This window comes from Lissotriton vulgaris, chromosome 11, assembly GCF_964263255.1.
Source record: "Lissotriton vulgaris chromosome 11, aLisVul1.2, whole genome shotgun sequence".
Classification (NCBI taxonomy): domain Eukaryota; kingdom Metazoa; phylum Chordata; class Amphibia; order Caudata; family Salamandridae; genus Lissotriton; species Lissotriton vulgaris.
Window position 1 is genome coordinate 1089498350 of NC_141699.1, and position 25531 is coordinate 1089523880.

Consider the following 25531-nt stretch of genomic DNA (forward strand, 5'->3'; position numbering starts at 1 on the left):
TAAAGGCACCATAGCATGGTTTCAAATACTTGATTTTTGTTTTCTTTTTAAAAAACATTTACAGTATAAATATGAAACAATACAAGTTATCAATATGAGAAAAAAGGAATAAACAAGATTACACATAGCAATGAACGCTAATAATATGAAACCTTTAAGTGATTTCTTAATATGCTGTGCCAACTAGAATAATATCTATTATTGAATAAAGATGTATTTAAAATTTTAATTTTCAAGGAAGTTTATTTTTTTCTTCCGCTTGGAGTGAAAGTTGACTAATACTTAGAAACGTAAACATTGGACCGTACTAACAAAAAGCAAAGGTGCACCACAAGAGCAGGGAAAAACATCTGTGTCCACAATTTGTTCTTCAAAGTTCTTCTTTTATTCAAACAGCATAAAAACAGTAATCTTGATAGCTTTGAGCAGCCAACGCATTTTGTCCATGCAAATGGACTTCTTCAGGGCATAAATATTAAAGGTACTCCAATCCAAGGAAATTAGGTCAACTGATTATAGAAACGGCTATGAAGTGCGGCCTTTTTATAAGATTTCTTGAAAAACCATTTGCTTATCTTTACGCAAGCTTCCGTTTTATAGTTGGTTTTACGCCATCATAATTATGTAACATACTAAAACATCCATGAAGCGCTGGTAGGACCAGAGTTGATGAGAGACATTTTTTTTCGTTGACTGGCATCAGCTTACAGCTATCCCTCTGGGCCCACATTAAACCAAGAGGACCCAGATCCATCAACTATTTGCCCGGCAGTATGCAAATCTGACCTGTACAAAGGGCCTTCTTCACCTTTGACCTAACAGCGCTTCATGGATGTTTTTATTATGTCACATAATTATCATGGTGTGAAACCATCTGATCTATAAAGTGAATGCTTGCTTAAAGATAAGCTAATTGTTTTTCAAGAAATCTTAGAAAAAGACTGCACTTCATCAGCCGTTTCTATTATCAATTGGCCTGATTTCCTTGGATTAGAGCACCTTTTATATTTATGCCCTGAAGAAGTCCATTTGCATGGACGAAACGTGTTGGCTGCTCAAAGCTATCAAGATTATTGTTTTTATGCTCTTTGAATAAAAGAAGAACTTTGTAGAACAAACTGTGGACACGGATTGAATATTTTTCCCTGTTCTTGTGGTGCACCTTTGCTTTTTGTTTGTACTGTGATCATTCTGTATTGGATTGCATTGTGTCAGTAGGTGCGTTCTCATTGTGCACACAGATCTTTAGATACTTCCAGTGCTTGAACATATCAGATTAGGGATAGTGTGTCAGGTGCTGTGCCTTGTAGGTTTTTCTTCCCACTGGACCGTAGTTTAGTTTTCTCTAGATGAATAACACGAAAATTTCCTAAACTAGGTAGTTAAGAATTGTAGAATTTTATAAAAACACCAGAGGGACAAAAAATATTTTAAAGGATATATGTGGAGATTTGCATGTCTGCATGAACGTTTTTTAACTTTTTTTCAGTTTACAACTATCCGTAGATTCAGTATTCCAGGTGAGGTACTGGGGATGGCATGTGATATAATTTGCCAGCTCCTATTTTCCCAAGGGAGCCTGCTGTGAAAATGCACCTTTTTTCATTTTTTGGGTAAAACTTTACCGCATATTTACTGTAAATTAGTAAGAGTCACCTGCCAATGATGTCATTAGCAGACCTGCCAATGATGTCATTAGCAGCCAATGATGTTATTAGCAACGCCCATGCTAAAACTGTTGTGTAGGCTTTAAAATGGAGATACACACTCCACTGCAATTTTCCATGGGTAGACTCCAGCACAGGGGTGGGTCAGACATGTAAGATGTGTGCGTTAGAGAAAAGCATGCGTGTTGCAAAATAAATATTTATGGTAATATACTCTTTGACCCCTTGCTTGAGCCTGCGTTTCTATTGCTTTAGGATTCTGAGTAAAGCCAGATCAGGCTATTTTAGTGTATCTGAATTTGTACTAAAACCTAAAGTTTTTGCTTTTGTCTGCTCCAGATATGCCCTCTTGCCTACATTAGCAAGGGGCTGCTGTAAAATGGGTCACACTCAGTTCAAAGGTCACATTTCAGTGCAAAAAAAACTGTGAAAGTTGATCTGTTGCTGCTGTTTGAGAAACTTTTTCTGATAATGTTCTGTTTCGCTTACCATCATGCGAGCGCCAACATAAACACTTAGGGGCAGATTTATGAGGCAGTTGCGCCTCTTTGCGCCGCAATTGCGTCACTTTATTTGACGCAACTGCGGCGCAAACAATGCGCTCTATTTACAACGTGACGTATCTAGGAGATGCGTCACGTTGTAAAGCACTGCGCCATAAGGAGGCGTTCCTGCGCAGGGGGGGGCGTTCCTGCGCAGGAACGCCTCCTGAAAGTGGCTGAGTGAAATCTATGAGATTTCACTCAGTCACTTTCAGGGCAATGCTGCGTCAAAACCCTGCGCCTGCTTGAAGCAGGCGTAGGTCTTGACACAGCATTGTGCACATGGTGTACCCCCAAGCCTTGCTGGAGCTGCGTCGCGCTTGCGACGCAACTCCAGCAATGCGCCACATTTCCGGCACAGATGTGTCACGCATCTGTGCCGTTTTTGCACCATGGTGCGCCGCATTATAAATGCGGCGCACCATGGGTGGCGCACTGTGGCGCATGTTAACTGGCGCATCCCTGGGGATGCGCCAGTTAACATAAATCTGCTCCTTAGTGAATCTGGCCCATAGGGTTTTATTTTTGAATAAGCTTTCAAGTACACAAGTCGGTTTTAACATTTGTTCTGATGCTGCTTTCTGCTAACTCACATCCAGCTGCTTACCTTCACAGATGTTGATGAGTGTTCGATGGAAAATTCATGCTCCTCGAATGCTACCTGCACCAACACCGTGGGAAGTTATAAGTGTGAATGTAAACCTGGATTTGATGGTGAGTAAGTCAACACTGAAGGAGTGAGCCTTCTGAAAGGGAAAGGTGACCAACAGGACAGTATCTTCTAATATAATAGTGGTTCTGCTTCATCTGGACAATTGTTGGTCTCTTCATGATAACAGATGTTTCGAAAATGACAAGAAAAATATTCAGTCAGTCAGTCAAAGAATCTTTATTCAATTTAGTTAAAAATCATACAAAGAAAATGTAAACATTTTTATACAAATAAAACACAATTAAACAATTTCATACCAATCAAATTCATGTGGTGAAATATTTGAGCAAAAAAAAAAATTTAAAAGATGATAAAATGCAATTCATACGGGGAAATCTTGTAATATCTTGAGTGATCTAGATCTAGCCGCCGCCACTAAAAAGTTTGCCATACAAAATGTGATACGGATGTTACACAGTGATTGAAGATAAAACATGGCTGGTCTCACCAGCTTCCCTTAAAACAGGTAACAAATATCTTTTTCTATGATCAGAAAAGAAACCACAAAACATAACAAAGTGCAGGGTATCTTGAACAGATAAATTATCACAAGTACAGGGCGGTGCTGACTCTGGTTTCACCCATGTGTTAAAACTACCTAAAGAAAAATGTGTAAGGTTAAATCTAAATTTAGTCAAAAAAACCTATGAAATTGCCTGGTGACAAAACATAAATAAGGTTCTAGTGCGATGGAGTTCACTAGCAAATAATGTCGTGTCACTGCTGGCTTCTGCAGTTTCCTTTCCTCGCGACACACTCTTGCCCTTATCATAAACAGTTTTTTAACAATATCTACATCCTGTTTCTTGATGCCGGAGGGGTCTGTAAAGAGTTCCGGGCGGCCCAATTCCGTAAAGGACTTCTTCAGGTAGGCCATCCACGGCACTCTACTACGATGATCCGACGACATGACATCATTCATTATCCTGTGATTAAGAATTAGTTCTTTATTGAGCCATGTCTTTAGCCAATAAATTAAAGGCGCTAAGTTTAACCTATCACAAACGTGATCCAGACCCACTTCTGCATGTATGGAAAAGGTTGGTGTCGACTGGGGGACAGACAAAAGGGAACGTAAGAATCTATTTTCCGCCTTTTGTATAGGTTCGAGGCATACATAACCTCATAATGGTGCGTCGTACATTGTCATTGAAAAACATTTACTGTTGTAAACCTTTAAAAGGGCTTCCATCGGTCTAGAGCCCACCTTTTTTTCAAAACCCAAGAGGGCCGCTGATGTCCTGGCCACCGCCAGGCTTTTAGCCCTTACCTGTGGGCCCCAGGAACCCCTGTCATCAAAAAGCACCCCCAGGTAGGGAAAGGCCGAAACACTAGTAATATAAGATTTCTCTGCCTAATTGCCCACCACATCAAAAACATATTTTCTGAAAATATGTGATTGATAAAGTGCCCCCTGCCGTACATTGTAAGGATATTGCAAGTCACCGAGCAGTTTCATAGCCACATAGAGGAAAGAGTCCAAAGGCCAGGCTACTTTATAAAGTTATGGAACTCTGAGGTGACTGGCCTATATCCTTATCATGCTCGCCAGGGGGTACTTTATTCTATATAATACATGGTCACAGTATCACATTTTCCACAAACCACTTAAAACATTGGTGCGTAGCTCTTTAATACAAAAGAGTAAGCATGTTTACTAACATGAAGTATACAGATAAAACCTCTAGTGCAAAATTAAATGCATCAAAACCTGTTAGATATCTGTTGGAAACAGATATTAGAAACAGTTCAATACAAGTCAGTAAAAAAACTGCAGTAGCTCAGAATATGTAGAAAAGCTCTATCTTTTATCTAGAAAGGCAGAAAAGGCAAAACAAATCAAAAGATGGCAAAACAGAGGGCAGAAAAATAAGCAGGTAGACAGGCAGCAAAGGGTAGCAGACTGTGGGTAAGCTGAACAGGAGAACTGTTGCAGGGGGAGATAGCAGGGGGACCTGCTCAATAGAGTCGCTCTGAAGCCTCCATTAGTAGGTGCTGGTGGGAGGGTGGGACGCTGGATGACGGGAGGAGGTTAATGGCAGGTGGCAGGAAAAGGTGGGAAGAGGGAAGAAATGAGCTGAAAAAGGCAAAACAGATGGCAGAAAAATTAGCAGAAAAGGCAAAACAGTGGGAAAGAAAACAAGCAGGAGAGGCATAACAGAGCAGAAGAGGGCAAAACAAAGGGTAGAGAAAAGAGCAGAATAGGCAAAACTGGGCAGAAAAACAAGCAGAATAGGCAAAACAGCAAGAAAAGAGCAGAGAAGGCACAAACAGGCAACAGGTAGAAAGGCGACAGAGGACTGCGGGCCAGTTGGACAGGAGAACTGTCCCAGGGAGAGTTAGCACGAGGATTGCTATTAATATAGAGCAGAAGAAGAAAAGGAAAGTTCTGTTGTGTTAAACAGCTGCTTCAATTATGCTCCGTGACCTAACGTGGCTTCCAACTGAGCTACTGGCTCTGGCAGAGGAATTGTAATGTCAGAAATTCATTGTAACCAATTATAATAGTTGAATTAGGATTCTTTTCTTTCTAATTAGCAACTGAGTGTTCGCGGTAAGTTGGCAGGGAATGCCCAGACATGGGTCCCTTGATCACTTTGCAACTACGTTCAAGCTAGCCTGACTGATAAGGGATGTTACCCCAAAACTGGTCACAGGATGCTTGTTTCCAGTTCATCGAAGACCTGGCTTGGTAGTTCGGGCTGGACTGTTCCCATGAGGAACAGGGTTAAGACTTATTTGCATATTGCTGGGTCTGAACTGGGGTGGCGAAGTGAGCTAAAGAATGAAACAAAGATACATGACTGGGGATGAGTGTCTTAAAAGTTTCCGCGCTCCGTCCATCATCTCCTTGTGTTTGCTTTGGTCACCCTAAGTTGGCAGGGCAAGCCACCCAATTCAGCAGCCCATGTTGACCTGGCAGGTTAACCTAATTCCCAACCCCAACCCTTACTTTTTATTACATATAATTCACCTCTAAGGTATGCCATGGACAGCCCATGGGCAGGGTGCAGTGTATCTAAAAATTAGGACATGTACATTTAGGTTTCAAATGTCCTGGCAGTGAATTTGTCTCTACTGCAAGGTCTTTCTCTCTCATAGGATAACATTGGGATCACCGTATTACATTTTATAAGAGTAGTTTCTAATTGGAAAGAAATTGTGTGAGAAATCAGGACCTGCTTGTAGTGCCCCCCTACTTTTTGCCCCCATTTTGACTATTAAAAGGCTGATTTTCTGATTCTATTACCAGATCCAGGGCCTGTGCCCCGATTAAAAGTATATGGTTATTAGGTTTAATAGCACCCAGGCTAACATGTGAATATTTTATTTAGGTATAAATATTAACAGGAAGGATTCCAAAGATTTAAAAGGGTAGTTATGACAAGTCCAGGAACTTGCTGTAGTTGGATTAGTTATAGCTATTACAGAAAATAACTTATAGGACTGTCTTTTCTGTAAGCCAAAATCCAGCATTCCAGCTGCCCTCTCTGTCATCAGACAATCATCATTATACATGTATGACAGCAAACTAAAAGAGAAGAAAGAGCAGCATCAAAATAGAGTGGGTTCAGGTGGAATTAAGGATCAAAATAAAATACTGCATCATGAACAAGGTGCATAGGGGCAAACATATTAGCTGCCTTCAAAAGGGTCAGGCCAGGAATCATGTTCCTCCTCGGCTGACCTGAACCCACAACACTCCTTTAAAAGGCTAAATAGTCGAGGATGAAGTTTCAGGGTACACAACTCTGTAGTAGCCTTAGTCCTGGACTTCAACCAGAAGCTCCAGTTTAGTAAACTTGTGAAACTGAACTGTTCAAACAGCCTTTACGTGTGTCTTTTACCTGGGAGTGAATTAAAATATCAGATCACTGAATCTGTTTAGACTCTAACTCTCCTGCTTTCAGAACTTTCTGGAGCAGATTCACAAACGACGCACAGGGAGTGGGACCTCTGTATTGCAGTTTACAATTACGGATATCCCGCCATAAGTGTGTCCTCCCACCACGACTTGCGAAACCTTTGTGAATCGGGTCCTGTGTGTTTATTTTCTCCTATTGTTCCAGCACTCTTAAGAGGTGCTGGCAAGGGCAAATATAAAAAAAAAACCTAAATAAAGAGAAAATTAAGAGTACATATAAAATAACTCAGAGTTGACACCGAGTTTCTGACTAAGGTCTACTTAACAATCTTATCAACGTAACACAGTTCATATTGCCACCTATGGAACATAGTTAGTTTTTTGGTCGAAAAGATGAGTCTGGTGAGACAACCAAAGCTGTCTTTAGGTAAGACCTTAAAGGTGTGAAAAAAGGATTGGAGGATAGTGGAACAAAAAAGGAACAGGGGAAAAAGGAGTGGGCATCCTGTAAAAATAAAAAGGACTGTAAGTCAAGCATCAGGCGGAAGAGGGTAAAAGAGAGAATGTGGGAGGAACCACGTATAACATTAAAAAAAATATATATAATATTATTGCAATCCTTTATGCTTCCAATCTCATATAGATTCTGAAATGTAATAGCCTGCTTTACAATCCGGTATCCAATGTCCTCATGTGTAGCAGGACAGAGACATCTTTCATTGAGAAAGACAAAGGGCAGTCGATCAAAAGAACAAAGGGAGACCATGGATCCAGAGAAGGGTTTTAGACAGACCTAAACTGACTTTTCTCAAGTTCCAAAAGCTTGTCTAATACTCAGGTACACAAATATTTTCCCACGTCTGTGGTAAACACCCTGTCTCGAAGGTACTTTTTCTTCTAAAACTAATCATCACCTACAACATATGTTTGGAGGGTGATTTCTTCATGTCTTTATTGGTGTTATTCTGGATAATTGAAGTTAAGACTAGGACCTAGTTGTGCACATTCCTTTCAAGGCCTTGTCGCTGTGATCTTGCTGAAGAGAGTGAAAGTCTACCCATATCATTATATGGGTTTATTCATTACATCCAATAGTGAATGCATCTACCAAAACATTTACCTTAATTGGTAATGCAGAGTATTTGCTCCAACGGATTTCACTATTCAAAAATGCAGAAAATAAAAATACCAACTTGTGCAAAGCTTTTTCAATAATCCATCACTTTGTTCAAAACATCAAAATCACCACAGAGTTTGCCTAATCTCTAACCTCTATCATCACTTAAGCATATGGAAAAATATTCTTCTAACTGCATAGAATATTTCACTTCAGGGCATAAAACCTGTACGCTGTTTCTTTTTGGTTGGTGGGTTAGATGTATTTAACTCTTTATCAAAGGGATTGTTGTGAAGGATCCTGTTTGCGTATATTTACACTTCAAATCAATTTGCGATTCTAGGTGTTGAAAACATCTGTCTGTTGGCAATGTGTGTGCACTTTACTTCCTGTTAGGCATTCTTTCAGCTACTTGGTATCCAACACTTACACTCCTGTTTCCTTAATCCTTTTCAGGAGATGGGATCTCATGCAATGACACCAATGAGTGCAGCAGCAGCCCATGCCATGGAAATGCCACCTGCACTAACACCGCAGGAAGTTACACGTGTATCTGTAATCCTGGATTCCAAGGTAACCCCACAGCGGTACTCCTTTCCCAACCTCTGAGCCATGCCGCTTAGTTCATTGGACACATTCAGTGATAAAAATGAATGCTGTGTTCTCAATACTTTTGTGGTCTTCTGTAGATAATGGAACAACTTGCAGTGACATCGATGAGTGCATTGAATACCCGTGCCACAAAGACGCGACCTGCACTAACACTGTTGGAAGTTACATCTGTGCCTGCAACCCTGGATATGAAGGCAAGTCAAAAGTTCCTATCCTGCTGCTTTTTCTCCATAAAAGAGGCTTTCCAAAGAAGGGCGTGCCATGGCGTTGCTACAAATCTATTCCAATGATTTAAAAGGGAACTTCTGATAAGTCCATGAACTTGCCTTTGTTAGATTTTTTATAAATATTATAGAAAAAAACTTATATTGAACTGTCTTTTCTGTAAGCTAAAATCCAGACTTCCAGCTGCCATCTCAGCCATCAAACAATCATCATTATACATTTATGACAGCAAATTAACATAAAAGAAAGAGCAGCAGCTAAATAGAGTGAGTTCAATTGGAATTCAGGATCACATTAAAACACTTCAAAATGAACAGGGTCCATAGGAGCAAACATCTTATCTGCCTTAAAAAGGGTCAGGCCAGGAATCATGATCCTCCTCAGCTAACCTGAACCAACAACACTCCTTTAAGAGGCTACAGTGTGGAGGATGAAGTTTCAGCGTACACAGCTCTATAATAGCCTCAGTCCTGGACTTCGAACAGAAGCTCATGGCTCCAGTTTAGTAAACTTGTGAAACTGAACTGTTCAAACAGTCTTTACGTGTGTGGTTCCCTTGAAAGTGATTGAAAATATAAGATCACTGAATCTGTCTGGACTCTAACTCTCCTGCTTTCAGAACTTTCTGGGGCAGATTAACAAATGGCGCACAGGGAGTGGGACCTCTGTATTGCAGTTTAGAATTACGGATATCCCGCCATAAGTGCGTCCTCCCACCACGACTGCGGTACCTTTGTGAATCGGGTCCTGTGTGTTTATTATCTACTTTTGTTCGAGCACTCTAAAGTGGTGCTGGCAAGGGCAAATATTAAAAAAATGGCTAAATAAAGAGAAAATGAAGAGTACATATACATTAATTCAGAGTTGACATCAAGTTTCTGACCAAGGTCTACCTAACAATCTTATCAACAATAACACAGTTCACCTTGCCACCTATGGAACATAGTTTGTTTTTTCGTAGAAAAGATGAGTCTGGTGAGACAACTAAAGCTGTCTTTAGGTAAGACCTATAAGATGTGAAATAAAAGGATTGGAGGATAGTGGAAAAAATAAGGAACTGGGGAAAAAGGAGTGTGCATCCTCTAAAAATAAAACGGACTGTGAGTCAAGCCTCAAGCGTAAGAGGGTAGGAGAGAGAATGTGGGAGGAACCACGTATAACAATGAAATATACATATATATATATTTTTTTTAATCTTTTATGCTTCCAATCTTATATAGATTCTGAAATTTAATAGCCTGCTATACAATCCTATATCCATTGTCCTCATGTGTAGCAGAACAGAGACATCTTTCATTGAGATCAGACAAAAGACATTCGATCAAAAGAACAAAGGGAGACCATGGCTCCAGAGAAGGGTTTTCGGGAGACCTAAGCTGACTTTTCTTAAGTTTCAAAAGCTTGTCTAATACTCAGGTACACACCTCTTTTCCCACGTCTGCGGGAAACACCCTGCCTCGAAGGTACTTTCTTTTCTAAAACTAATCATTACCTACAGCATATGTTTGAAGGGTGATTTCCTTCATGTCTTTGTTGGTGTTATTATGGATAATTGAAGTTAAGACTAGGACCTAGTTGTGCACATTCCTTTCAAGGCCTTGTCGCTGTGTTCGTGCAGAAGAGAGTGAAAGTCTACCCATATCATTATATATGGTTTATTCATTACATTCAATAGTGAATGCATCTACCAAAACATGCACCTTAATTGGTAATACAGAGTATTTGCTCCAGGGGATTTCACTGTTCAAAAACCCAGAAAATCAGAAAATAAAAATACCAACTTGTGCAAAGCTTTATCAATAATCCATCACTTTGTTCAAAACATCAAAATCACCACCGAGTTTGCCTAATCTCTAACCTCTATCAGCACTTAAGCATCTGGAAAAATAATCTTATAACTGCATAAAATATTTCACTTAAGTGCATAAAACCTGTACACTGTTTCTGTTTGGTGGGTGGGTTAGATGTATTTACCTATTTATCAAAGGAATTGTTGTGAATGATCCTGTTTGGGTATATATACACTTCAAATCAATTTGCGATTCTAGGTGTTGAAAACATCTGTCTGTTGGCAATGTGTGTGCACTTTACTTGCTGTTAGGCATTCTTTCAGCTTCTTGGTATCCAACACTTACACTCCTGTTTCCTTAATCCTTTTCAGGAGATGGGATCTCATGCAATGACACCAATGAGTGCAGCAGCAGCCCATGCCATGGAAATGCCACCTGCAGCAACATCGCAGGAAGTTACACGTGTATCTGTAATCCTGGATTCCAAGGTAACTCCACAGCGGTACTCCTTTCCCAAACTCGGAGCCATGCCACTTAGTTCATAGGATACTTGCAGTGATAAGAATAAATGCTGTGCTCTCAACTCTTTTGTGATCTTATGTAAGTAATGGTGCAACTTGCAGTGACATCAATGAGTGCATTAAATGCCCGTGCCATAAAGACGCAACCTGCACTAACACTGTAGGGAGTTACATCTGTGCCTGCAACCCTGGATATGAAGGCAAATCAAAAGTTCTTAACCTGCTACTTTTTCTCAATAAAAGAGGCTTTCCAAAGAAGAACTTGCCAAGGTGTTGCTACAAATCTATTCCAATGATTTAAAAGGGTACTTCTGACAAGTCCATCAACTTGCCATTGTTAGATTTGTTATAAATATTACAGAAAATAACTTATAGGACTGTCTTTTCTGTAAGCCAAAATCCAGCCTTCCAGCTGCTCTCTCAGCCATCAAACAATCATCATTATACATTTATGAAAGTAAATTAAAGGAGAAGAAAGAGCAGCAGCTAAATAGAGTGGGTTCAGTTGGAATTAAGCATCAAATTAAAATACTGCATCATGAACAAGGTGCATGGGGCAAACATCTTAGCTGTCTTCAAAACGGTCAGGCCAGGAATCATGATCCGCCTCAGCTTACCTGAACCCACAACACTCCTTTAAAAGGCTAAAGTGTGGAGGATGAAGTTTCAGCGCACACAGCTCTGAAATAGCCTTAGTCCTGGACTTCGAACAGAAGCTCATGTCTCCAGTTTAGTAAACTTGTGAAACTAAACTGTTCAAACAGTCTTTACGTCTGTTGTTTACCTGGGAGTGATTGGAAATATCAGATCACTGAATCTGTCTGGACTCTAACTCTCCTGCTTTCAGAACTTTCTGGGGCGGATTCACAAAGGGCGCACAGGGGGTGGAACTTAAGTATTGCAGTTTACAATTACGGATATCCCGCCACAAGTGCGTCCTCCCACCACAACTGTGGTACCTTTGTGAATCTGGTCCTGTGTTTTTATTTTATCCTTCTGTTCCAGCACTCTAAAGTGGTGCTGGCAAGGGCAAATATTTATAAAAATGCTAAATAAAGAGAAAATTAAGAGTACATATAATATAACTCCAATTTGACACAGAGTTTCTGACTAAGGTCTAATTAACAATCTTATCAACATAACACAGTTCATATTGCCACCTATGGAACATAGGGGCATATTATCAAGGGGGTTTATCTCCGCTTTTTTGGCTTTAAAAGCCAAGAAAGCGGAGATAAAATTATCTCCCTATTACCTAGCTGTCGCTAACACCAGTTAGTGACAGCTAAGAGGAGATACCGACCATCTTGGGCCCCGCTTTGCATGTCAGTGATATTTATCACTAATGACATGCAAAGTGGGCGTGCCAAGATGTTAGCAACTGGAAACAGTCGCTAACATCGCTATCTCCTATTACCAACTTTTGGAGATATCCGCGCTAAGCGCGAATATCTCCAAAAGCTAACACCTGCCCTGAGCAGTTCTTAGCCATGTTATCCAATGGGAGGTGGATAACATGGCTAAGAGCATTTGCTCGATAATGCATGAATATCGCTGACTTTTCAGCGATATTCATGCATTGCGGCCGTTTTTTATCGCATTTGCGATAAACCTTGCTAATAGCAAGGTTTATCTGCGATAAAAATCGCCGATGTGCGGCGATAATTTTTGTCTCTAAACAAGTTAGAGACAAAAATTATCGCTAGTTGTTGGTAATATGCCCCACAGTTTGTTTTTTGGTCGAAAAGATGAGTCTGTTGAGACAACTAAAGCTGTCTTTAGGTAAGACCTTAAAGGTGTGAAAAAAGGATTGGAGGATAGTGGAACAAAAAAGGAACAGGGGAAAAAGGAGTGGGCATCCTCTAAAAATAAAAAGGACTGTAAATCAAGCGTCAAGCGGAAGAGGGTAAAAGAGAGAATGTGGGAGGAACCACGTATAACATTAAAAAAATATATATATTATTATTGCAATCCTTTATGCTTCCAATCTCATATAGATTCTGAAATTTAATAGCCTGCTTTACAATCCAGTATCCCATGTCCTCATGTGGAGCAGGACAGAGACATCTTTCATTGAGATCAGACAAAGGGCATTCGATCAAAAGAACAAAGGGAGACCGTGGATCCTGAGAAGGGTTTTAGAGAGACCTTAGCTGACTTTTCTCAAGTTCGAAAAGCTTGCCTAATACTCAGGTACACAAATCTTTTCCCACATCTGTGGTAAACACCCTGTCTCAAAGTTACTTTTTCTTCTAAAACCAATCATCACCTACAACATATGTTTGAAGGGTGATTTCATTCATATCTTTATTGGTGTTATTCTGGATAATTGAAGTTAGGACTAGGAAATAGTTGTGCACATTCCTTTCAAGGCCTTGTCGCTGTGATCTTGCAGAAGAGAGTGAAAGTCTATCCATATGGTTATATGGGTTTATTCATTACATCCAATAGTGAATGCATCTACCAAAACATGCACCTTAATTGGTAATAAAGAGAATTTGCTCCAGGGGATTTCACTATTCAAAAATGCAGAAAATAAAAATACCAACTTGTGCAAAGCTTTTTCAATAATCCATCACTTTGTTCAAAACATCAAAATCACCACAGAGATTCCCTAATATCTAACCTCTATCAGCACTTAAGCATCTGGAAAAATAATCTTGTAACTGCATAGAATATTTCACTTCAGTGCATAAAACCTGTACACTGTTTCTGTTTGGTGGGTGGGTTAGATGTATTTAATTCTTTATCAAAGGAATTGTTGTGAATGATCCTGTTTGGGCATATTTACACTTCAAATCAATTTGTGATTCTAGGTGTTGAAAACATCTGTCTGCTGGCAATGTGTGTGCACTTTACTTCCTGTTAGGAATTCTTTCAGCTACTTGGTATCCAACACTTACACTCCTGCTTCCTTATTCCTTTTCAGGAGATGGAATCTCATGCAATGACACCAATGAGTGCAGCAGCAGCCCATGCCATGGAAATGCCACCTGCAGCAACACCGCAGGAAGTTACACGTGTATCTGTAATCCTGGATTCCAAGGTAACTCCACAGCGGTACTCCTTTCCCAACCTCTGAGCCATGCCGCTTAGTTCATTGGACACATTCAGTGATAAACATGAATGCCGTGTTCTCAATACTTTTGTGGTCTTTTGTAGGTAATGGAACAACTTGCAGTGACATCGATGAGTGCATTAAAAACCCGTGCCACAAAGACGCGACCTGCACTAACACTGTTGGAAGTTACATCTGTGCCTGCAACCCTGGATATGAAGGCAAGTCAAAAGTTCCTATCCTGCTGCTTTTTCTCCATAAAAGAGGCTTTCCAAAGAAGGACGTGCCATGGCGTTGCTACAAATCTATTCCAATGATTTAAAAGGGTACTTCTGATAAGTCCATGAACTTGCCTTTGTTAGATTTTTTATGAATATTATAGAAAAAAACCTATATTGAACTGTCTTTTCTGTAAGCTAAAATCCAGACTTCCAGCTGCGATCTCAGCCATCAAACAATCATCATTATACATTTATGACAGCAAATTAACATAAAAGAAAGAGCAGCAGCTAAATAGAGTGAGTTCAATTGGAATTCAGGATCACATTAAAACACTTCATAATGAACAGGGTGCATAGGGGCAAACATCTTATCTGCCTTAAAAAGGGTCAGGCCAAGAAGCATGATCCTCCTCAGCTAACCTGACCCACAACACTCCTTTAAGAGGCTACAGTGTGGAGGATGAAGTTTCAGCGCACACAGCTCTGTAATAGCCTCAGTCCTGGACTTCGTACGGAAGCTCACGGCTCAAGTTTAGTAAACTTGTGAAACTGAACTGTTCAAACAGTCTTTACATGTGTTGTTCACTTGGAAGTGATAGAAAATATAAGATCACTGAATCTGTCTGGACTCTAACTCTCCTGCTTTCAGAACTTTCTGGGGCGGATTAACAAACGGCGCACAGGGAGTGGGACCTCTGTATTGCAGTTTACAATTACGGATATCCCGCCACAAGTGCGTCCTCCCACCACGACTGCGGTACCTTTGTGAATAGGGTCCTGAGTGTTTATTATCTATTTTTGTTCGAGCACTCTAAAGTGGTGCTAGCAAGGGAAAATATTTTTAAAAATTGCTAAATAAAGAGAAAATTAAGAGTACATATACAATAATTCAGAGTTGACATCAAGTTTCTGACCAAGGTCTACCTAACAATCTTATCAACAATAACACAGTTCATATTGCCACCTTTGGAACATAGTTTATTTTTTCATAGAAAAGATGAGTCTGGTGAGACAACTAAAGCTGTCTTTAGGTAAGACCTAAAAGATGTGAAATAAAAGGATTGGAGGATATTGGAACCAAAAATGGAACAGGGGAAAAAGGAGTTGGCATCCACTAAAAATAAAACAGACTCTGAGTAAAGCCTCAAGCGTAAGAGGGTAAGAGAGAGAATGTGGGAGGAACCACGTATAACAATAAAATATATATATATATTTTGTTTAATCCTTTATGCTTCCAATCTCATATAGATTCTGAAATTTAATAGCCTGCTATACTATTAACTTGTTCAAATCTTTTTCAATAATCCACTTTGTTCAAAACATCAAAATCACCACACAGTGTGCCTAATCTCTAACCTCTATCATCACTTAAGCACCTGGAAAAATAATCTTCTAACTACATAAAATATTTCACTTCAGTGCATAAAACCTGTGCACAATTTCTGTTTGGTGGGTGGGTTAGATGTATTTAACCATTTATCAAAGGAACTGGTTTGAATGATCCTGTTTGGGCATATTTACACTTCAAATCAATTTGTGATTGTAGGTGTTGAAAACATCTGTCTGCTGGCAATGTGTGTGCACTTTACTTCCTGTTAGGCATTCTTCCAGCTACTTGGTATCCAACACTTACACTCCTGCTTCCTTAATCCTTTTCAGGAGATGGAATCTCATGCAATGACACCAATGAGTGCAGCAGCAGCCCATGCCATGGAAATGCCACCTGCACTAACACCGCAGGAAGTTACACGTGTGTCTGTAATCCTGGATTCCAAGGTAACCCCACAGCAGTACTCCTTTCCCAACCTCTGAGCCATGCCACTTAGTTCATAGGATACATGCAGTAGTAAACATTAATGCCGTGCTCTCAACTCTTTTGTGGTCTTCTGTAGTTAATGGAGCAACTTGCAGTGACATCAATGAGTGCATTAAAAACCCGTGCCACAAAGACGCGACCTGCACTAACACTGTCGGAAGTTATGTCTGTGCCTGCAACCCTGGATATGAAGGCAAGTCAAAAGTTCCTAACCTGCTGCTTTTTCTCCATAAAACAGGCTTTCTATAGAAAAACTTGCCATGGCGTTGCGAGACCTACAATGTGAGAAAGCAGCTGGGCCTTATGCCCCACCAGTAGAACTATGTAAAGAGATCGGTCAAATAGGCTTTATTTCGACATAAAAAATATCTTAAAAAGCATACATACATATAAAATTCTTTTTAGAGCATTGTATGTAAAGAGATGGTTGATAACGTGGCCCCACAAATGCTTGCCATGTTCCGAGAGCCATGGAACATTGAGCAACTGCCAAGAGGCTGAGGATAGATACATTAGTAGTAATGCACAAGAAGGGCAAGCCACAGACAGATTGTGGCTCTTCTAGGCCTATATCCTTGCTAAACGTAGAGGCTAAGTTGTTAGCCAAACTTCTGGCGAACAGACTCAGTGAAAGGGTAGCATATTCACAAAGCAGCGTTAGGCCACAAAAAAGTGTCTTAATGCCACTTTTTAAATATGGTGCAGGGCATATCGCCACTGGAGAGTCAAGAAAAGTGACGTTCCAGTTTTCTAGGAGCATTTTCACATGCCCCTATGTGTCCTGCATTCTGCAGAACACATATGAGGAGAAAATCACCTTAAATGATTGTTTATGTGCAAGAAGGTGTCTTTTCCGGCAGATAAACAATCATACCTGCAATACAGGCACCCCTGCACCATGGTGCAAGGGTGTCTGTGTTGACATTCATCAACCTTTTTTTTGCACCGGTAGCATGGCATTGCAAAATTACTTTGAAAAGTTGGAACACCGCATATTGCGCTTACCAACTTTCAGAGCATAGTTTATTACTGTGGGATCACATTCCAGACATAATTTACCCCAGCTACTTATGGTTAATGATGCGTCTTTGCGGATCATCAGGAGTTGGCGTAAAGAGTGGATAGGAAGGCGATGGGCCGCAGGGGCCATGAGACTATTTTGTACCGGAGAAAGAAAGAGTGAAAACTACCACCACACATCCAAATGGGAGTTAGAATGTGGAGTGAGGCCACAAGGTTTCTGGGCTGGAATGGTAGACTCACCAACATGATACCGCTCTGGGACAGTGATCTGCTGCATGAGGTGGGTGGACTGAATGGTTTCTCGGGATGAGAACTAGAACACTTGCGAGATGCCTGGCAAGATCAGGCTTTCATATCGTCCAAGACCCTGAGCCAGGAATTTGAGTTGTGGGAAGAAGAGAGATACAGAGAACCAAGTTTATTATAAGGTGTAATCATTCATCGCACCATGGTGACCAGCGGGGTCTGGTCCATGAGTATTGCTGTAAGTACCAAGCGGGTGCCTGGCATTGAATGCAGTGTGACATTTTGCCACCACCCCCCTCCCGATACCCATGGTGTGATGAATGATTACACCTTATAATAAACTTGGTTCCTCTCAGTACGAGGAATACTTTATTATCAAGTTTTTTAAAAATATATATATTTTTTTCACACTCTGGTTAGGGTGGGCCTTAGCGCGCCCATACCAACAAGGTTCACCTCTTATGGTCCTGATAAATGCCTGATTAATCATCACTCACAGGCAGAAACATGTTGACCATACACTAAGGGATCTAGCTGAACAATTTATTCAGTTTACACATCCCATACTTTGATTTTATTTATGTCTGATTGGCTAATTAATCAAAATAATTTTTAGACTCAATCTAGACATTTTTATTTATTTTATTTTTTCACATTTGTAAAGCGCACTGTTACCAGCCGGTGTCCTGGCGCTGACTGACCACTCCCTACACTTAGCCCGAAAGTTATACTGTTTAAAAAGCCATGTTTCCAGGGCCCTCCTGAAGGACATTAAATCCGAGGCCAGTCTGAGGACCACTGGCAAGGCGTTCCAGGCCTTTGCTGCTCCCAGGGAGAAACTCCTACCCCCCCAGCGGGCTTTCCTGACTCTAGGAACCACAATAAGCCCTGATCGGCTGACCTGAGGGCTCTTGCTGGTTTATACCATTGGAAGACCTGGGTCATACAGTGAGGGCCTATTTCTTTGAGCGCCTTAAAAACTACGCAGAGAGCTTTAAATGTAATTCTTTTGCGCACCGGTAGCTAATGTAATTTCACCAGATCCTGGGCGACCGGGGCGAATTTGGGTATACCCGTGAACAAGAGGGCTGCTGCATTCTGCAGGATTTGTAGTTTGTTAGGCAGCCCATGTTGAGCATTAAGCAACAGGCTGTTACAGTAATCCAACTGCGACATTATTAGTCCCGCCACCACTGTCTTCCTGTGCTCAGCCGGGAGGAAGTGGTACAAAAGGGGGTGGTGATGGACAGAGCATCTGAATCAATCAAACACTCACACCCAGTCAAAAGATCTGGGTTTAATCCATCTCCGTCCTTTAGCCCACTCTGCCACCCAGTTCAGACATGGCCATATGCAAATCAGTCTGACCCTGTGCCTCATGGGAACAGTCCAGCCTGAACTACCAAGCCATGTCTTCCCTGGACCGGAAACAAGCTTCCGAGGACCGGTTTCTGGCATTCTAGCCGTCTTCAGCCCGGCTTGCTTGAATCCAGTAGCAAAGTGAGCGAGGGACTCACGTCTGAGCATACACTGCCACATTTATGGCGGCCAAAAGCGGTACAAAAGGGGGTGGTGATGGACGGAGCATCTGAATCAATCAAACACTCACACCCAGTCAAAAGATCTGGGTTTAATCTATCACCGTTCTTTAGCCCACTCTGCCACCCAAGTTCAGACATGGCTGAATGCAAATGAGTCTGACCCTGTGCCTCATGGGAACAGTCCAGCCCGAACTGCCAAGCCATGTCTTCCCTGGACCGGAAACAAGCTTCCGAGGACCGGTTTCTGGCATTCCAGCCGTCTTCAGCCCGTCTTGCTTGAATCCAGTGGCAAAGTGATCAAGGGACTCACGTCTGAGCATACCCTGCAAAAATAATGGCGGCCAAAAGCGGTACAAAAGGGTGTGGTGATGGACGGAGCATCTGAATCAATCAAACACTCACACCCAGTCAAAAGATCTGGGTTTAATCCATCACTGTTCTTTAGCCCACTCTGCCACCCCAGTTCAGGCATGGCTATATGCAAATCAGTCTGACCCTGTGCCTCATGGGAACAGTCCAGGCCGAACTGACAAGCCATGTCTTCCCTGGACTGGAAACAAGCTTCGGAGGACCGGTTACTGGCATTCCAGCCGTCTTCAGTCCGGCTTGCTTGAATCCAGTGGCAAAGTGAGCAAGGGTCTCACGTCTGAGCATACCCTGCCACACTTATGGCGGCCAAAAGCGGTACAAATGGGGGTGGTGATGGATGGAGCATCTGAATCAATCAAACACTCACACCCAGTCAAAAGATCTGGGTTTAATCCATCACCGTTCTTTAGCCCACTCTGTCACCCCAGTTCAAACATGGCTATATGCAAATCAGTCTGACCCTGTGCCTCATGGGAACAGTCCAGCCCAAACTGCCAAGCCATGTCTTCACGATGCAGCTCCAGCAATGCTCTGGGGGAGCCTATTCTTCCAATGCTGCGTCAAGCCTTACGCCTGCTTCAAGCAGGCGCAGGGTTTTGATGCAGCTTTGGCCTAAAAGTGACTGAGTGAAATCTTGTGGATTTTACTCAGCCACTTTTAGGAGGCGTTCCTCCACAGGAACGCCCTCCCCCTGCGCCAGAACGCCTCCTTATGGCGCAGGGCTTTACAATGTGACGCAACTCCCAGATGCATCACGTTGTAAATACCCCGCACAATGGCGCATCTTTTGCGCTGCCGCTGTGTCACAAAAGTGACGTAAAAGAGGCACAAGGGGCTTGTAAATCTGTCCCTCTGTGTTTTATCGCATTCACGGCTAGTTTTATGGATCCTTGTACAAAAGTGTTTTCAGATATCCAGATATAAATGGTACACCATGATCAGTACAGTAATTGATTTGGAAGTGTGAAGGAAGACATTTGGAGTCTGCCTGATGGTTCTGGTTATATTTGGTTCATTGATGAGACCAATACAAGTGGTGCAGTAATTCAGGAACACCACACCCAGAATTAAGCATACTGCAAAGGTCAGTTTCCACTAGGTATAGAATGTGTGCATTATTCAAAATTATGGGCTATAGAATCAAAGATAGTGCAGCCATCCACTTTCTTTCCTTCCACAGTTTAAGACAGGCAGGATTGATCCATGAGCCCATGACAAGAGAGGGCTTGCTATTACCTATTGCCCGGGCCAGTATTGCGCTGCGCTACACAGGGGTTGGTTCTGGAACTTTGGTTCCTAGGGCCCACCACCTTCTCCTCCAAGCTGCATCAAGCTAAGGGCAGGGCCTTGCAAATTCACATGAGCTGAGCTGTGTTGTGATTTGATGATCTCTACACCAATCAGGGTGGGATATCTGCTACACCTGATGCTCTATTTGTCCCACACCTACATCACACAACATTGATGTGCGATAGAAAGAAAGCAATGACAAATCAGGTCACTCTGCTTAATCACAAAGCTACCCAGCACCAGTGATTCAGGACAGCCCATGAGGCTCAGGGTGCTGCAGCACATCAGAAGTCACTACCATGGATCAGCAGAACAAGCTCTGCTTCACATTCCCTTTCGCTGGTGGGATCACCCTCTGTGAGACGCATTCTTGACCATGGGCCAAGTCAGTTTAAAGGACCTTCTTCAGGGATATAGAAGACGTACATTGCCAAGCAAGAAACCATTAAGCAAAAATGAGTGCACTGTTCTATCATGTCAATGTGTTTGATCACCCACTGCCAGGTTGATACCAAAGGTTTAAAAAAATAATCACAATTTGCAGTTAAATGTTCAGCAAAAATGTCTGTATTTTACAGGTAATGGAACAATCTGCTGCTCAACAGAGTGTGAAGCGAACCACTGCCTGAATGGAGGAACTTGTACTCGGACAGGCTCACAATGTGAGATTCAGACCTGCGCATGCGTAGTGGGGTACGAGGGCCCAAGATGCAGAGACCCAAGCTTGAGTTTTGTGCCATTGGCTATTAAAGGTAGGTCCAAGGTGGCTCAATAATACCACACATGATAGCCTACATTCTTTCTCTCACTTATGTGTGCATGTGTGCACATGAAAGATGTTATAAGCTCCATCACAAAATGTGTCCTTATTTTTTTCATCTGCAGCTCTACCAAAAAGAACTGTCCTTCTACGACTGGAGTCAAAATCAAATATGGGTACAGAAGATGCAGATATAAAGGTGTGTTACTTGCAGTGAAAAAAATGATGTTACTTATAAAATTAGTAGGTCAATACCTGCTCCTAAACCAGAATAAATAACGTTTAATATGCAGAACAGAGGGCAGATAACATAAAGGAAGCTTTTGAAGTGTTGCTATGAAGCATAGCTTTTGACGTGCTTATAGACTGATTGTAGTCATATTCAGGGGCTCATTATAAGTTCTGTTTTAATACAGATAGAGATGGTAACTGGTATGGCTTGTTTTTCCCCATGACACTCCAACTTTTGGAAGCAGGTTGAGTCTCCTGCTAAAGGCAAAACAGGAAATGTTATGTTATCTTATCTTATCCCATTCTATGCTATGCCATGTTATGTGTATTTGTAGAGCTCGCTTTCATCTGGGAGGGTTTCCTGCAGCACATCAGGTAGCCACACCTTTATTCGAAGAACCAGTCTCTTCAGCTTCTTGCGGAGTGAGGAAAAGGCTCTGGTGCTCGGTAGTTTGTTGTTTCATACTTTGGGTAATGTAGTAGAAAGCCCGACCTCTGGATCTTGTTGTGCATATGTGTAGAATATGTACAAGTAAAGTCCAGCTGAGATGAGTTGTCTGGAAGGTTTGTGAAAGGAGTTGCGACTATTGAGGTAGGCTGGGCAAATGTTGTGTAGTGCTTTAAAGGTGTGAGTGAGGATCACAACTTCTGTTGGTGTTGAGTTTGAGACAGTTGTTTTTCATCCAGTTGCAACCTCAGTCAAGAAAGCAGTGAATTTGTTCCAGGTGTTGACTGTCTTATCCAAGAGGGAGAACATTAGATGATGGGGCATATTATCAAGGGGGTTTATCTCCACTTTTTTGGCTTTAAAAGCCAAGAAAGCGGAGATAAAATTATCTCCCTATTACCTAGCTGCCGCTAACACCAGTTAGCGACAGCTAGTAGGAGATAGCGACCATCTTGGGCCCCACTTTGCATGTCAGTGATATTTATCACTAATGAGATGCAAAGTGGGCATGCCAAGATGTTAGAGACTGAAAACAGTCGCTAACATCGCTATCTCCTATTACCAACTTTTGGAGACATTCGCGCTAAGCGGGAATATCTCCAAAAGCTAACACCTGCCCTGAGCAGTTCTTAGCCATGTTATCCAATGGGAGGTGGATAACATGGCTAAGAGCATTTGCTCGATAATGCATGAATATCGCTGACTTTTCAGCGATATTCATGCATTGCGGGCGTTTTTTATCGCATTTGCGATAAACTTTGCTAATAGCAAGGTTTATCTGCGATAAAAATCGCCGATGTGCGGCGATAATTTTTGTCTCTAAACAAGTTAGAGACAAACATTATCGCTAGTTGTTGGTAATATGCCCCGATGTTCTTTAAAAATACACTCTAGTCAAACCTTATAAGAACAGGCAATATTGTTTTGTCATTTGGTTTCACCACATCAGTCTGATACGGATTTGTATATTCAGTAGACCAGATGCTGCTCTGGCATTTCCCTCCCTATCTTGTCTCTCATGCGTAAAGAAAGGAGGCACTCTTCTGTCTTCAATAGGGGTTAGAAAAGCAAAAACCAATTCATCTCAGACACAGGTAATTACTCCAAGCTGCATTCCATGCCATTCTTTTGCCACTATACAAAACAAGGCCAACCATATATTAATCAGTTTCTCTCCTGCTTGAATTGTAACACTTCATGCAAAACTGCAGGCCAGGTGCCTTCTTGATAAAGTGGCCAAAGGATGATTGACTGGAGTGCATTCCTGAGTAACAACCAGTGGCTGCGATTAATGCAAACATTTCTTCCTTCACTTTTTGTTTTCTTGGAGCCATGGCAAACAGCTATGAAGTAGGTCTGATACTCATTCAATGAAAATGGCAGCTCAAGTACAGGAGTACAAAATGAGGATGGATTGTGGTAATTTTTCTCCTTGCTATCATCATATGTACAGTTAAATTGTACTTTTCTTTATGAAGCATGGTCTGGCTGAAGGAAAGTGATTGGTCCACATTTTGCATGGGATCTACATATATAGAGACAACATTTGCTATGTATCTCCAAGTTGGGCCCACTCAGTTTAATTTCTCTCAACAGGCAATATGCCCTCAAAGACTAAAAATTGTGCAGAATAGGGTTCTCTATTGACCACACACAGTAGATACCATCAGTTCTAGGCGAGGTATTTACTGATGTGGTAAATATCTCCTGCTCAAGTGTTTAACTTGGAAGTGAAGCATACGATACAGAATCAGTGCCTGACACACTGAATTCAGCATGTTGTGCCTTTCTTTCTGGGCCAGTTCTGCAGCATATTTTTGACAGATAGAACCTGACGAATAGATCAGATAAAAACTGCCTGGGCGTCATGACTATCGCATAACTTGTACTTCAATCCATGTTCAAATTCCTATTCCCAACATAATCGGATTATAGTCCAGAACTTCAGTAAATATCATTACCCCAGGATGAGATATTTACCATGTGTGGCACATAGCTCATATGGTGAGTTTTTACCTTGGAAATGAGGCATAACATGCAGGATTGGTATTTAACACACAACTTGAAATTACCAAACAGTGCAATCTCGTGTTTGCAAAGTCCTCTAAAAGGGCTGCAGTCTGGGGAGGCATGATATCTGTTAGCGGAGAGTTTGGATTACGAAGGACCTGCTTCTAATACACACTATGGAACGTCTTAGATGATGATAATTCCAGCTCCTCGCCTAGATCAAAAAACATAAATTACCCTTAAAGATAATTGTAATAATGTACTTATAAGTGAAGTGAGTATTGGCTCAATGTCCTGAGTCCCGCACTTAGACCGTCAGAAGGTTCCCAAATGCATTTGCCGAATGTAATGGAATATTCATCATATTAAATCTGCTTCTAGAAAACTAAAATAAAAGAGTCTTCCTAGCTGTTCTAAATATATCAGTATGTGAGATCTTATTGGATTAAATAATAAAGATTAGCATGAATTATCAATCATATTATTTTGCAGATTACAAGTTGATGTTGGCTTGCAATGATTATTCAGTGGATTTTGAGACTCTTCATTTCATCAGGAATCACTGAAAATCATTTTAAAGTATTCTTTTGTCATTAAAGTGTATCCATGATGAGGGCATGCTCCCCTCCCACTGATACTTGCCCCTCCATCCATCAAATACTAGAAGGTAAATGGTGGCAAAAGAAGCAGGAGTAATATCTATCCACTGTTAAAATCTTCTATAATCCAAATAAACGCTGTGCCCTAACTAGTGTCTACAAAATATTGTCTCATTGGCCTTCAAAGTAGAAAACCTACACACAATGGGATGATGTTTTTGTAAAGGATGTTTAGGACATGATTTTTATATCAGAAGATATTTCTGCATAAGATATTCCACCCTCAATCCATAAATGAATCTTTGATTCACATAAGGCCCTTCTAAGAACCCTGGCTCTCCAGGTATTGTTACTTATTACTAGGAGACTAAAGTAGTTATTTCAGGGAGTAATTGTTAAAAGAGCAGAGACTTTCTTTTTGTCCATAACTTAATGTAAGTTTTTTGGACCACATCAAATACAAGTGATCCACTTAATTGTCAATTTAGACCCAGAATCTAACTTTAACAAATCAGGAAAGAGAATCAGGCCACTTTATTTGGCAAATTCCACATCAGGAGACAGATGCATCATTCGAGACTCAATGCCCCTAAATCCATGCTGTCACTGATTGTGGTTAGTGGAGTGTAACTGCAGTGTGATGTAGTATAGCCTTGTAGCCCGCCGCAGTGGGCTATACCGGCTATTAAAGGCCCGCTCCAGCGTTAAAGGTCAAAGGTGAGTGCCTTTCACAAGGAAGCAGGACTTTAATGCCAGTATAGCCCAGCTACGGAAGGCTAAAGGCTATTAGAACATTCGGTCACTAGAGAGCAGCATGTTATAACAAATAAAACAAAGGCCTCATGGAGACCGAGGGGATTGAAATCCT

At 41.3% G+C, this 25531-nt stretch overlaps 1 protein-coding gene across 1 annotated transcript in view; it reads left to right on the top strand.

Moving 5' to 3' along the window:
- The window catches only part of LOC147684198 (mucin-4-like), a 135369-nt gene that overhangs the window by 84760 nt on the left and 25078 nt on the right, over positions 1 to 25531 (top strand). Inside the window, exons 17-26 of the mRNA XM_086942610.1 lie at positions 2809 to 2923; positions 8360 to 8476; positions 8593 to 8709; positions 10902 to 11018; positions 13981 to 14097; positions 14214 to 14330; positions 15990 to 16106; positions 16223 to 16339; positions 21194 to 21367; positions 21501 to 21574. Of these exons, the coding sequence (XP_086798736.1) occupies positions 2809 to 2923; positions 8360 to 8476; positions 8593 to 8709; positions 10902 to 11018; positions 13981 to 14097; positions 14214 to 14330; positions 15990 to 16106; positions 16223 to 16339; positions 21194 to 21367; positions 21501 to 21574 (1182 nt within the window). The remainder of the gene's footprint in view (positions 1 to 2808; positions 2924 to 8359; positions 8477 to 8592; positions 8710 to 10901; positions 11019 to 13980; positions 14098 to 14213; positions 14331 to 15989; positions 16107 to 16222; positions 16340 to 21193; positions 21368 to 21500; positions 21575 to 25531) is intronic.